Source organism: Hypomesus transpacificus, chromosome 8, assembly GCF_021917145.1.
Source record: "Hypomesus transpacificus isolate Combined female chromosome 8, fHypTra1, whole genome shotgun sequence".
Lineage (NCBI taxonomy): Eukaryota > Metazoa > Chordata > Actinopteri > Osmeriformes > Osmeridae > Hypomesus > Hypomesus transpacificus.
In genome coordinates this window covers 8450106-8464713 of record NC_061067.1, presented here as the reverse complement: position 1 = coordinate 8464713, position 14608 = coordinate 8450106, and the positions used below count along the sequence as shown (strand labels likewise).

The window sequence follows — 14608 nt, the reverse complement described above, 5'->3', positions numbered from 1 at the left end:
GTTAGTGATGCTGTACCCACAAGCAGCAGGCCATCTGTCTGACAGCAGAGCTAGTGAGGTCATAGCAAAGTGTCCTTGGCCTTATCTTAGCATGCTAATCTACCAGCCCAATCAATTATCCTCCCTCTTCCACCCAGCCCCCCTGCCCCACTGTCCCCACCCCCTCACCTATCCCCCTCCATCTCTCTCCATGGGGCCTGGCCGGGCCTGGCTAGGGCACCACAGGGACTACTCCCAAAGCAGCTCTGACACTGAGTCACTGAGAGATGGGGGGCTAATTTAGACTCAGCCAGATATAAACATTCGATCATTTGCAATGTTAGTCTACTGATATTACAGTGACATCGAGGGGGAGGGACAGGGATGTTCTCTCTCTTAAATCTCATTGGACCAGGCTGGTTAATGAGAAACAAATATGATTTGTATTTCCAATTACAGCCTAAAAAATAAACATTAACCGCTAATAACTTGGAAGAAATCAACTGTTTCTAGTCAGGTGAGCACTGTCTCTATGGCAACAGCCAATAAAGTCTACCGATTTGGACCCAAGTCCCATTTCCAGGACCTTAGAGACTAGTGGGACATGCCCTGGCATGTCAGAGATCTGCGACTGGTTCCGTCTCATTGGCTGGCAGTATGACAGCTTGACAGTTTGATTGGTCAGCCACATCCTGCCCCGGTTGCCAGCTCAATGACACATCCATAAGGTCGGCATCCAAATGAGCAGATTTGAAAGTGGTGGTGTGTGTGTGTGTGTTGAGGCATATGAAACGTGACGACTACGTGTGCCACCTGGGCTAGGCACGCAATTCTCTGCTGAGGAGGAGAAAGCAGACCTTTCTGGGTCAAAGCGAAGCCTGGCTCTGTGGAACATGAAGACTAGAGGGCTTACGGTGGTGGGGTGGGGGTGGGGTCTGCAGTCATATTCACAAGCCCCCCTTTTACTATTTATTAAGCCGAATAACATCTGTCTGGAACCACCCGCTGCTACCTTGCTTGTGTTAGGGCAGACACGTGAGCACCAAACCCAGCACGGGCATGGTCAATACAGTCTCTACCACCACAGACAGAGGCCTGGGGTGTGTGTGTGTGTGTGTCGATGGGGATGAGGGTGGATCGAAGCCAATCCGATAGGACACATGTCATTCACAGCGGTGGTAAGGAAGGGAAATGAGAGAGTCCCCCTACTGAGAGATGAGTAAAGCTCTTACATCAACCAGCCCCCTCGACTCACACACACACACTCACGCACACACTCACACACACACATCCACACACACACACACGTGAACACACACACATGCATACACACACGTGCACACACACTCGATTGGACTGAAAAAGGCCGAGAGGCAAGACAGTAACTTTGTTGCCTTGGTTGGGATCTTTGACCTCTGACTCCTCCCCCTTGGCTGACCACACAGCTGAGAGCTCTGGGAACCAGGTCAAACAAGACCACACCGCCGCGGTCAACAGTGGTCAGTAACGCTCATCTCTCTCTCTCTCTCTCTCTCTCTCTCTCTCTCTCCTCTCTCTCCTCTCTCTCCTCTCTCTCTCTCTCTCTCTCTCTCTCAACAAACACCAGATGCAATAAGAGGATGACAAAAGACTTCCATTTGTCTGCAGAGTTTACCCTGGCTACTGGAGGCCCGTGGTGCAGCCACCCCCCAAAGTTCAATGTCAGCATGCAACACGGGGGAAACCCAATCCCACCATATCCCTGTGACAATGTGGTATGTGTGTGTGTGTGTGTGTCTGTGTGTGTGTATGTTGCCTATACTGTGGAGACAGGCCAGGGAAGGGGGGGAGGTGAGGTGGGGGGGTCAGAGAGGTACGTTGTTGAAATAGCCAATGTTCAGTGGGGTGTGCAGTGCATCGCCCCGGGCCTAGAACTAGAATACTGCTCTCTCTCTCTCTGTATCACATTTTGTATCTCTCTCTCTTTCAGTCACCATCTCACTCTCTTTCTCTGTCCATCTTTCGAACCAACTTAGCGTCTCTTCCTAATTACCCCTGTCGCTTACATACCTTTGCGTAGGATCCTCTATTCTGTCTTCAACCCTTACCTTTCTCTCTTCATCTCTGACCACTACGAACTGCCACTACAGTAAACTACAGTTTCAGGTACCTATCCATATTTAACAGGTCTTCCTGCTCAGCCAATCACGGGGCTGAGAGGACTTTTTCATCAGATCAAAAGGTCGCCCCCATGTGCATTATTTAGCAGACTGGCAGTCTGCATTTAACCAGTCAGTCAGTTAGCCAAACAGTCAGCAAGTCAGGCAGCCAGCCAAACCTGTGCGTACATGTGTGTGTGTCTGTGTGTGTGTGTGTGTGTGTATGTGGAGACTTACAACTCAAGGACCAACACCATCTCAGATGGCATCTCGTAGACCTGGTGGAGGTTGACCACCCTGGAGCTGCTGGTGGCCATCTCCAGAACGCCTATCTCATGGATGATCTCTGTCCGGCAGTCCTGCCCCTTCCTCCTCTTCCTCAGGAACTTGGCGGCGTACTCCCGGCCCGTGCACTTCTCCACACACTTCCTCACCACCGCAAACTTGCCCCTAGAGTGGATCGGCGGAGAGAACGAAGGTTGGTCGTTGACTACGTGGAATTAACTCAGAAAAGCACACAAAAGACAAAGCAAATGTTAGTGTTTGCGGTCCACAAAGAACACCGAAACGAATACGAGTTCAAACATCCTTCAACAACCGTGTGAATTTACTAATCAAAGAGGCCGACGGACGTTTTTGTCCGGTACTCACGAACACACACTCTCTTTTTCACACACATAGGGATACAAAGTGGGCTGTTATTGATCTGAGAGTAGCACACTTGTAATCATTGTACCCGAACATCCCTTTTGTCTTCGGGGCATTTCTACACAATGAAGTAATCTCCCTGTCCCCAAAGCCACACTGGTACTTCTCTTCAACTCACTCCCTCCCTCCCTCCCTCCCTCCCTCCCCTCCCTCCCTCCCTCCCCTCCCTCCCTCCCTCCCTCCCTCCCTCCCTCCCTCCTTCCTTCCTTCCTTCCTTCCTTCCTTCCTTCCTTCCCTCCCTCCCTCCCTCCCTCCCTCCCTCCCCTCCCTCCCTCCCTCCCTCCCTCCCTCCCTCCCTCCGCTTTGGTGGCCTGACCCACTTTTAATGAGGCCTGGAAGGTGCAGGGACTGATGTGAGAAACGCACTGAGACAAGCAGCGTATGTGTGTGTGTCCGTGTGTGCGTGTGCGACGCCTAAAGGGGGGTGGGTGGTGGGGGAAGGCATCTCTCGACAAAACAACACTGACCTCCTTCCCCACAATGCTCTTAACATAGTGCTAAATATGGCATCATGGGAACACATTTGACTGTCTCCCGGGCCTCCAGTAGACGGAGCAGGAAGACTGTGATGCAGTCTCACAAGTATCACAACCAGCAGCCGCTGTCTTTCAACTGAGCCCGGTCAAAAGTGGCCGTGTTATTGACTCTGTGAGCAAGAACAGATTCGGACTGGCCTTCGGAGTGGAAGGTGGCGGGCAGAGGACAGGGGAAGGTCATCTGAGGTAAGAACCCCAGACCCGCAGCAGTGGAAAAACTCCAGGCCAGACTCCAAGACTAGTCACACAGTGAGCTGAGGAATGATCAACCTGCTCGTCAGAGATTGGTCGGTTTCGGACGGACCAACGCACACCCCACCGCCGGAGTGTACACACTGTACACACACACAGTTTCACAGATACAGGATGTGTTTGGCTGAAGCTGATAGCAGAGGGGGAGGGCTATCTTGGCCTGAGATAGTAGTGTACCAACAGCATCGCCACACATTTGGACATGATTTAGTACAGTAAACAGGCTTGTGACTGAGGCAGAGTGACATCAGTGTCCTAGCTTTTCAATCTTCATTATCAACCCTGAGGTCTTTAGAACTACACAAACAAGCGTGCTTCTTGTGGTCAGCCCAGCGGTTCAGAACACACCCCAGCAACAGAAGACTGCTTTCAGAGGGAAGAGGACACCATGAGCTAAAGGCTGTTAAGGAGCCATGTAACAGAGCATGAAGGGAAGGCCAGGGCCTGGGGGCTGTCCTGGCCCTGGCCCTCACTCGGCCTGCCTTGTGACAGTCATGGGCTGGGGGGTGCGAGGTTAAGGGTGGAGCTGGAGCTGGGGGAAACGGCTGGGGCAGAGGCCTGGGTTTTGGGGAAAGGGCTGGGGTTGGCTGGTGCTCAGGTTATGGTCGGGGCTGAGGTTGTGGTTGGAGGCCGGGGGATGGGGTTCCTTCCGGAAGGCTTCCTCTCTCTATGCTCAGCCCAGTTCTGTCCAGCTTCCCTCCTGAAAGATTTACGACACTCAGCTGGGCCTGCACTTCCCTTTGAAAATCCTTTTCTTTTTTTTTTTTTACATAATTTTTTTTCTTCTCGAAAAAGTTAAAACAGGTGCTGAACGTTCCCCGTTGGCCAAACACCTCAGAGGTCATCCGTTCAAGTCACCCGGCTTCTTTGGAAAATAAAAATATATATATTTTGTTCAAGTCATGCACAGTCCACTCTAGCTACATGTAAAGGTGTAAAGGGACCTGTCTAGAACCTTTGCCAAGCAGATCCACAGGCAGGGCCCCCTTCTCTACCAGACTGAGCTCTGCTGTGAAGCAACCCTGACCCAAGGGAGAGGGACAGGTCGGAGGTCATCGCTGTCGGCTCTCTACCCTGCCTCGGCCAACAGCAGCCACCCCTGCATAGCGCCGTGTGATGAGTGTTTGTGTGTTTATATCTCTAGCCAGGTAGGGGTGACAACAGTGAGAGCTAGGTCTCTGGCTGAACGTCATACCAGCTGCCTGATCTCATTAGCAGGCTAATTACCTCTTACTGACTCCCTCTCAACCTGCTCACCCTGTCTCATACACACAAACACACACACACAAACATAGCACTACAAACACCCCCCAAGCCAGGTGTACTACAAACAATGCGTGTATCGTAAATGAGAAAGTGACAGCGAGGCTAACAATGTGGTAAACAAGACAACAAGACCGTGTGTGTGTGTGTGTGAGACACGTGTGTACATCTGTCTGTCAGGGGTGTGTGCGGGTCGCCTTGGGACATGGGTCATGACCTCCGACTCCTTCCCAGCACCACCAGGAGAGGCTGGGTGAGGCCTGGGGCCCTCCCTCCAGGTGCCCTGAACACACGGAGGATGCGGCCCTCAATGCCTTCGACACCCGCGGGTCACACCTGATAAAACACATCCACACTTCCAAACAGCTGGCTGGCTGGCTGGCTGGAGCTGGGAGAGGAGGAGTGCAGGGGGGAGAGAGCCGGGAGGCAAGGGTGGAGGCACCTATTGACACTGGCAAACATGAACACTTTGTCAACAGTCTGTAGGGTTTTGTGAGGGAGGTGGGTGGGGTGGAGGGGCACGAGTTAACCTCTGGAATGTCTGGAAGTCATCATGGGGAAAAACAGCGGCGAAGCAACGTGTATGTGACGGTAAGGAGAGAGAAAGGCCCATGGCGCGCCGTCGAGCGAGAGCAGAGGTAATCTCTTGCATCCACAACATATTAGCAGGCCTGGGGGCCCCTCTCTTAATCATTCACAGGAAATTGTTTCGGCTTTGACAGGGCACCTTTCTGGATCCAACCCTTTGAAAGTCTGAGGAACAACAGCAGTAGACCTAATAGGCTTTCTATCCCCCCCCCCCACCTCCTTCAATCTCTCTCTCCACTTGACTGCTTGGCTCAGCTTGCTTACACATTCCTCCCTTCATTCCTCCATTCTCCCCTGCCACCCTGCGACAGACTCAACATGAGGCCAGCGGCTCTGGACAGGCACACTTCACCACCCGGCACCTGCCCTGCCTCCACCCGCCCCAACCAAGACCCTGACCCAGAGGAGAGTGGGAGAGGGGAAAGGAGAATAGAGGAAGAACGGAGAGGAGAGAGGACAGGAGAGAAGAGGCAGGGGGAGGAATGGAGAGGAATGGAAGGGAATGGGGCTGAGAGGAGAGGAAGGAAGGGGAAAGGAGAGGAATGGAGAGGAGAGGAATGGGGCTGAGAGGAGAGGAAGGAAGAGAGAGGAAAGAAGAGGAATGGAGAGGCTGGAGTTTAAAGCAGGCCACCACAGCCTGTTCTGCAACCGTGTCAGCACATTTCTAAAGCCTGCGGCCTCACACACGGACAACCCCCTGAAAGAGATGGCTTTCATGTATGTGTGTGTGTGTGTGTGTGTATGCATGTATGTGAGGGAAGGGAGAAAGAGTGTGTGTGAGAGAGAGTGTGTGTGGTCAGCAAGGGTGACTGTTAGGTCACAGTCCATGTAAAGGAAAAGGCTGATTTAGATTCAACAGATGGCTTTGTCCCATTTACAGCCAGAAGCCTTCATACAAACACCCCTAGCGAAAAAGTAGCCCAACTTGGCAGTAATAGGGCTTTGTATATATGCGAGGTAGTTTTCCCTCTAAGGCTTTCAATGGATGGGGTTACTATATGTTATCAAAGTTGGCAAGCTTTTAGAGAAAACACTTAGAGTTAATGTTAGCTTGACACCAAAAGATGATAAAAGCAGGCCAAAAGCTTTTAATACTTAAAAAACTTTTTGGGGTGCAATTTCTCATTTCCATCTAATCTGCCAATGCTCCCTGCATCTGCCCCTCTCCATGCCTTCACTCCCTGCCCCCTCCCTCTCTCTCAAATGAATCAACATCTTCAGTTCTCTCCATATCTCTGACAGCGATGGGCTGAAAGCCAGCAGCTAGGTTTGATATAATAAAGCCTTTCTATGGCCACCCGCCAGCACAGCTCACAAGCCAGGGGTCGACCATACAGACCCCCCCCCCCCCCCCCCCCCCCCCCTCCACCATCAACTTTTTATATGAAAAGATTCCTCACTGCCAGCCGGCTCTCAGATATCCTGACTGGACAAAGGAACCCCTCCCCTCACCCCCCCACACATTGCCCCCCCCCCAGGGTCATACAGTACAGTATGTAGCTTAGCTTCGCCTTACGCCCGCCTGCCAGTCTATCTGAGGAATGCCAGGAATGAACCCTGCTGTGCTGTATCATGTAGGAGCAGGCCTCATGGGTCAGATAAAGCAGATTGAGGATCTCTACTGTCAACCTGCTGAATTAACCTCCTCATTGGAAACAGTTACTCTCTGACAGACTGGTTATTGTAGAGGAGGGTCTCTCTGACAGACTGGTTATTGTAGAGGAGGGTCTCTCTGAAAGACTGGTTATTGTAGAGGAGGATCTCACTGACAGACTGGTTATTGTAGAGGAGGGTCTCTATCTGTTCCCTGAAGCTCATTATCATACTGTTGTAGTAATGTCTGATACCTGGTCATGGGTTGGAGAAGTGATCATTCTAACTACTGGGTGAGAAGTCACATCTCAGTGTGAGTGTCTGTCTGTGTGTGTGTGTGTGTCGAGAGAGAGAGTATGTCAACACAGAGTCCAGCACAAACACTCCCTAGCATGACCTAACCTCTCACAGACTGTGGTGGGGGTGGCGGGGAAGGGTGGTGGGGGATCACAGGGCAGTGGAGGCGATGACCTGAGGAGGACGGACGTCACGTGCGTGCGTGCGACATCCCCGTCCCTGACCTCCAGGCGACGTCCCAGCTGAGGGCCACGCCTTATGGGTTACCGTGGCAGCAGAAAAGCGGTGCGGTGGACCACCTTTCTCCTGTCGAGGGTCAGAGGTCATGAATTACCAGCCTTAAATCCCCCCCCCCCCCCCCCCGCCCTGACCTAAGCCTGTCAGACAGGTTAACAGGTGGTGAGTTGGTCATGCCGCAAGCTGATGTGAAACAGTCACTGGAACACCAATAAACGTGTTGTCAGGGAAATGGACAACCACACACAGATCCTGGTGTTTCACTTCAGCAGAGGAGGGGAAGTTGTACAGGATCAGACCATGAGAGGGAGGAAAGAGACAGAGAGAGAGAGAGAGAGAGAGAGAGAGAGAGAGAGAGAGAGAGAGAGAGAGAGAGAGAGAGAGAGAGAGAGAGAGAGAGAGAGAGAGAGAGGGGGGGGGGGGTTATCCAAGAGAGCCTGTTTGGTGTTGGCACCAGCTGTTTCCCTCCCTGGCAGAAATGCCCATCGTACAGTAATGCCTTACAAGTAGAATAACTTGAGAGAGCGATGGAGAGAAAGAGATAGAGAAAAAGAGAGAGAGAGAGAGAGAGAGAGAGAGAGAGAGCGAGAAGGTGGGGTGGGGGAAGTACTTTGGTTAATAAACAGCTTCTGTCAAGGTTCTGTTGGGGGACAGTCTTACCTCAGCACTGCTCTGCTCAGAGAGATGCATTAATCATCAACAGAAATGAGTCGCTAAGAGCTGTGCAGAGGTTTACCCTGCATCTAGAACCATGAGAGAATACATGTTGACATGTGACCACACAGGAGAGGAAAAGAGAGAGAGAGAGAGAGAGAGAGAGAGAGAGAGAGAGAGAGAGAGAGAAAGGGGGGCATTTTCTGAATACCTTGGGAACAGGCATTACCTCATCTCTGCTTTCACCAGTGAGAAAGAGAGAGAGAAAGAGAGAGGTGCGGGGAGAGAGAGAGGTGGGGGAGCAGCATTATTCAAACCCCAGCAGCGTGTTCTTTCAGCTGGTCTGGGGGTAACGTTACACGCCGTTTAAACGGTCACAATGAAAGACTCACTCTGCTCGCCATGCTGCCGTGGCGACGCACAATCCCTTCAACTGGACTTCCCCGCCCGGCTGTTAACTATTGACGCTGTGTGTGGGTGTGTGCATGTGAGTGAGAGAGAGAGATAGGGTAAAATATAAGAGGGATCAAACTAAGACATGGCACAGCGCTTTTAACTGTGCGGCGAATGTAACAAGTAGGTTTACCAAGCCTGCTGTGAGGTACACTAAACTGATTTGAGTGAATCTGGAGGTCTGAGGAGGACTGAAAGGGCAGATTTTTTTTTTTTTGCCGTGTAACCGAGAGGTTGTATGCCCATGAGTGTGTGTGTGTGTGGTGTGTGTGTAACAACTGTAGCAGAGGAGGCCCATGACCTGTAGAAAGTCAAATCAACTTAATTAGATCGACTCTGGGGGAGGAGATGTAGGATAGCATGACAGGCAATCCCTTCTCCTCCTCTCTCTCCTTCCCTCCCTCCCTGGTTCCTGCCCCCTCGCCTCCAGTCACAGGGGTGTGTGGACAGATCTAGCTAATGGGGGCTTAATAACAAACTTGCATTTCATATCACCCCCCCCCCCCCCCCTCGCCTCCATCCCTCTGCCTCCCCCTCTTCCTCCTCGCCCACTGTTTCCATGGCGCTCAGCAGATGTTGCCACCGGCCGCGGCCACGGGACCCAAACAACGCTGAAAAGCAGGCAGATGATGTCATGCCATCCTGCCGACTGGCCCGGCCTGTCAGGACAGAGAGGTCCTTTCTGTGGGAACCGAGGGGGGGGGGGGAGTGGGGGGGGGGGGGGGTCATTCAAAACATGATGAGGGTGATGAGTGAGAAGACAGAGAGGAGAGGAGGAGCAGGAGGAGGAAGAGGGGGGGGGGGGGGGCTGGGTGAGGAAAAGGGGACCACACTGCACCACTTCCTACAGGCTGTCAGAGACACACACATACACACACGCAGTAGCAGCGATCTGCTGGTCAGTGGTCAACTTTGTGTGTGTGTGTCTACTTTTATTTGGGCCTTTGTGAAGAAAAGGCTGGCTTATTGAAGATGAAGCTTCCCTCTTGGGTGATTGAAGATGTAGCCTACTTTCATGAATTGGAGCAGAGCTGCAGAGATCCTAAAGAGCTGACATGAAAGGCCAATTCTCTTTCTAACTTCAGTCAATCACTTGGTAAACGAAATACTCTGATTAAGGACTAAAATAAAAATAGAGGGTTTCAAAATTAGCTTAAAGATTAAAAGCACAAAGATTTGATAGTAAAGCAGATCTCAATATTTTTCAGATAAAAGAGTTAGATTTGGATTCTTCTGTAGACCACAGGCTGAATCAAGCTCTGAAAAATATAGGCTATTCTCCCCCTTGCTCTACAACACATTTGAAGACACGTTCAAACGTTTGACAAACAGTAGCATGAGTGCGTGCGCGTGTGTCAGAAAGAGAGAGAAAACTGTCGGTTGCAGCTGGTCCTGCGACTGAATTCATAGGAACCTGACACTCAAATGAGCTAATGTCTAATTCAATAAGAGGTCCTGAATACCAGCCTGGCTAAACCAACAACAATGCGTTGATAAACAGAAACAGAACATTCCTTCGGAGTGACACGGTGAGATCTCTTCTTACATAGGCCAGGTTACTTTACACCAGACCTGATGGGGTTGGTTCTGCTTGGTTTCGATGATTCATCCAGTAGTTAGTTGTGGTGGCTGTCTGTGCCATGGATCTCATAGTCAGCCACAGGGAGTTTCCCTCGGAGCAGGGAAGCTGTGGAATGCTGTGGGCTTGGGCAGCCCAGCCCAGTCTGGCAAGGACTGGGGCGAGGCTGGGGCAGGGCTAGGACTGGGGCTGAGCCTGGGGCTGGGCCTGGGGCAAGGCTAGCACTGGGGCTGGGACAGGGGGTGGGGCAAGGCTAGGACTGGGGCAAGGCTAAGACTGGGTCTGGGGGTGGATGGGCCACAACCCTACAATGATCCCAATGTGAGAATCTGGAAATCGCAGGACCATGTGAAGCCCACTCCACACAGCCAAGTGAACAGTAGGGATGTGATCATGTGACCATAGAGACACACCAGTCCACAACCAGCAGGTTCTCACATCTCTGCATACATGGACACAAGTCACGCTTCCATTATCCCTTAAAATGAACATATTATTCACAGCTCCTAACAAGCCCTCTACAGGAGATGAGTACATTTGTTAATTTCTCACTTATTCCAATCAAGCAATGTATAAAACTGACAGAAAACCATCCAAACAACACTTGTGGCCGACAGAAAATATTACAGTGGATTTCCAGACAAGAGACAGAAAAATCTGCCAAACACACTGTACCATCTTGCAGATTCTAGTATCCTAGCAGCCTTTGAGCAGTGCAACCCAGACAGCTTAACTGGCTAACTAGCCATGTGTCAGTCTAGGAGCAAGCCTGGGCTTAGGGCTAACCTAGTCTTTCAGCTAGACATTCATTAATTACACTTACTGTAGTCAGCATCCAGTACTGCACCAACCAAAACAGTTCAATGACCTCCACATTAAGAGCTAAGAGTGCACAGCTAACATCTAAAATCTTGCTTATGGGGATTTCACAACGTTGGACAAAGTCAGTTGGTGTCAGTAATGAACATGGTGACAGTTACCCTGGGCCTAGCAGGGAGCGGTTGAGGCCATGACTGGACGGAAGGTGTCCTAACAGCAACCCAGGGACAGGTCAGGCTGGGATAGGCTCCACTGCCTTGTGCTAGCTGTCCACAATGTCATCAAATCGAGCATTGCTCTGCCATTTGGGGACGTGCGAGCAGACGTGCCCTAATTTAATCTTCAGGGAAATGTTGAGTTTCACATTAACTGATGTAAAAAAAAAATAAAAAATGGAGAAGAAATTCCATGTGATTCTCTCAAGAGACCTGGAACAAGCGTTCCTTTTGTAGGCTTTTTGCTATAAATAGCCTAACCTCCTAGAGTAAGTTCCACGACACTGTCTCCCCTCTCTACTCAGGCAGCACTGAGCCGACCCCAGTATGACTGTGACGCCAGAGGAACGAGCGATGCTAACCAGATAGCAGCTTGCACGCTGAGTAGATGCAAGCATTCTAGCATCTCTTCATTCTAAGCGGAAGCTACCAAATAGCAGCCCATCAAATAGGACAAGAGAACGCTCCTCCAAGTCCCCCCCCCCCCCCGCCTCAGGCTAATATCCTATATGGACCTTCCTTTCAGTGGAAGCATCCATCACCCCCGCCGATGGACAGTTGCTGAAAGACCAAGAGGCTTGAGAGGGTTACTCTCCATTAGCCGTCGACTACTTCAGTTGAACCCAAGTAGACCCGAAGTGGCATGTGACCACCAGGGAGCCTCTGGGCCTCAACCATACCAGCTGGACCGTGTGGTCCGGGGGGGGGGGACATAAGGGTACAGAGGGGGGGCGGAGGGTTGGGGTCCGATCAGAGTAGGTCTGTGGCTTAAACCACTAACACTTTGATGTAAATGCCTCCCGCTAATCTCAGACACAACGGCAGGTCATGCGATGCAAAGCCACACTCCTTCAATGGCTCTGTTATGAAATAATCACTGCTACTCAGCCAGGGGCACACACACTAAGGTAAGTGTAGGCGCGTACACACAAACACACACACACGTGAAAATGACTTTGGTTTCGCCCTGTCCCTTCCTTGGAACTTTCTCATGCCTTTCTTGTCAGTTTCATCAGATCCTGGGTCAGTTTAAACACTTAGGACTAGTCTGGGTCAACATGGAGACATTAATTCAGGTACAGGACAATATTTGCATTGCTTTTGAATGGACTTCTGTGTGACTTGCTGATAGGAAGCAGACCTCAACACACTCTACAGTCCCACACCATTGCTGCACTGGTACCCCCCTAAACACAAAGGGATGAACCACATTGAAAAGTCACATAAAGAACCTAAAGACTGGGTCAGTGAAGTATAACACTGCCCACAGAACGAGAACTGGTATCTAATGGTTATGAGCAAAGTCATTCATTAGTGGCTATTCCCAATGACAGGCTTCTAATGCATTTTCCTTGGCAGTGCTGTGTGGAAAGTTGAGGGTAGGCTATTGCGGACAGACAGTAGGGTAGTCTGTCCAATCTATTGAGGGTGTAATTACAATCCAGCGCATCAATGCTGTATTCTGTACTGTATAAGGCACGATCTGAACCTAATTTCTGCAGTTTAAAGCAATTCGATAGGAGGAACAAGGATCCGTGCCAGGTCACGCTTTACCCAGTTTCTAACAGTAGCCTACTCTTATGAAGGAAGTCGACCAATTCAATATTGATAACAGTCGTCGTCTTTCTCATTTGTCCAAAAATGGAAGCAAAGGCCAGTTTGTATAAAAACTTTACTGAACGACCAATGTAGCGCTTCTCTTCCCGCAAACTGTGCCTTCTCTTACAATAGGGAACTGACACGGCGCACCGGCCACAACGCACCAGGGGCTTCCCGCATCCCGACGCATGCAGAACACTCCGAGCTGAGGAACGAATTCGAAGTGACCTTGCTGTAGAAAAGTGCTCACCCCAACACTAACTATTTACCCGTGGCCTTGCAAAGCCTACACCAGCATTCTCCAGCCAAACAATAACAAACAAGCCAGGCGGACAGCCTTGGTCTGGCAACGGCCTCAGAAGCTGAATGCACGGGTGAACATCGATGCACCAAGCCATGGCTACAGGCCAGATAGAACGCAGCACCAAGTGTGCAGATATTTTGGCCAATTGGATCGCACACCGCCTCATACATCTCGAGTTGACAGATCAACAATTATGCGCAACATTTTAGGTCTGAAGTTTATGTAGGTTCCATTTGAACTACAGCAATGAAACAGAAATGCATTGCAGTGCGAGCTTGTCTTCAAATATGTTGAATCAGACAGAATGAAAATTAACTGGACTTGGCTGTGGTTGTTGGACTCAATCTAAAACACACAAACACACACAACGTAAGACTGTAGCTACCTGCCAAGTTCCTTCCCGGGGATAATGTTGTAGTGGTCAGTGAAAGGTTCATTCTTAATAGGAGTTTTGATCTCGGAGAGTAGCCCACAGCGGTTCTGATTCGGTTCGGCTGCCTGGCCGAAGTGGCAACGCGTCCGGCTCCTTGTCTCACTGGTCCGGGGACTTTCGGGAATCATTGCGTCAGTTCAGTGAAACTATGTTTTAGATATAGGTAGGGAAACCTATCAATTTCCTTACACAATCTAATCAAGCCACGGAAACTCAAAGTGGAAAGCCAACGATCGCTACAAATGGACAACAGCACGGTTCTCAACTCTAACAAACAAACGCGACCGCATGCCTTAGTAATGTTTCAGAAGACAAAACGATTACACTCATCTTCAAATAAATGGTGCCGGTTTAGCGCAACAACAATGAGCGATGTTTTAACCTGCTGCCTTGAATGTTTGTCATCAGACTGCTCTGAACTTGGCTCATCAGTCCTCTCTCGGGTACAACGACTGAGATGTACGCTGGTACTGTGCTTTCAGTCACCGTGGTAACACTTCTGACTGACAGGCAAATGGCCCATACGGGGCTCAGCATGTTAGCTTCAGTAACATGGGCGGATCTATTCACTTTCTAAGATGCAATTTTATCAGTGAGACTTGACGATGGAAAAACAGACCCGATGCTTGAGTCTATTAAAATTAAGGTATTTGTTTTAAATACATAGGCTTGTATGACACAGGTATCGGCTATTGGTATTGAAAAACAACTGTCCTTAGTGCACACAAACACACTTAATAAGCTACTTAACGGTAACTTTGCTGTTTTGGAATGTGACTTTATGGCATTCAAAATAGTTCGAATGTTGGTGTTTCTATCTGCATCAACCAGTGAGAAGGGCCCTACAGAGTTTTGTGCAGTACTGCTGAACATTTGTACAGTGGAAGGAGAAATCTCCCTCCACTGGTCAAAACCGGTTCTGCACATAGAAGAGCCAATGCTCATAACGCACCTTGGTGCA

The 14608-nt window shown here is 50.3% G+C and overlaps 1 protein-coding gene across 1 annotated transcript; it reads right to left on the bottom strand.

Annotated features, from left to right (window-relative positions):
• Positions 1 to 2335: 2335 nt before the first annotated feature.
• On the bottom strand, positions 2336 to 14122 carry LOC124470250 (serine/threonine-protein kinase 17A-like). Its single transcript, XM_047024038.1, has 2 exons — positions 13600 to 14122; positions 2336 to 2567 (listed from the first exon to the last, which is right to left on the bottom strand). Exons 1-2 carry the CDS (start codon positions 13773 to 13775, stop codon positions 2351 to 2353), a joined length of 393 nt encoding a protein of 130 aa, XP_046879994.1. The 5' UTR covers positions 13776 to 14122; the 3' UTR covers positions 2336 to 2350.
• Between the last annotated feature and the right edge of the window lie 486 nt (positions 14123 to 14608).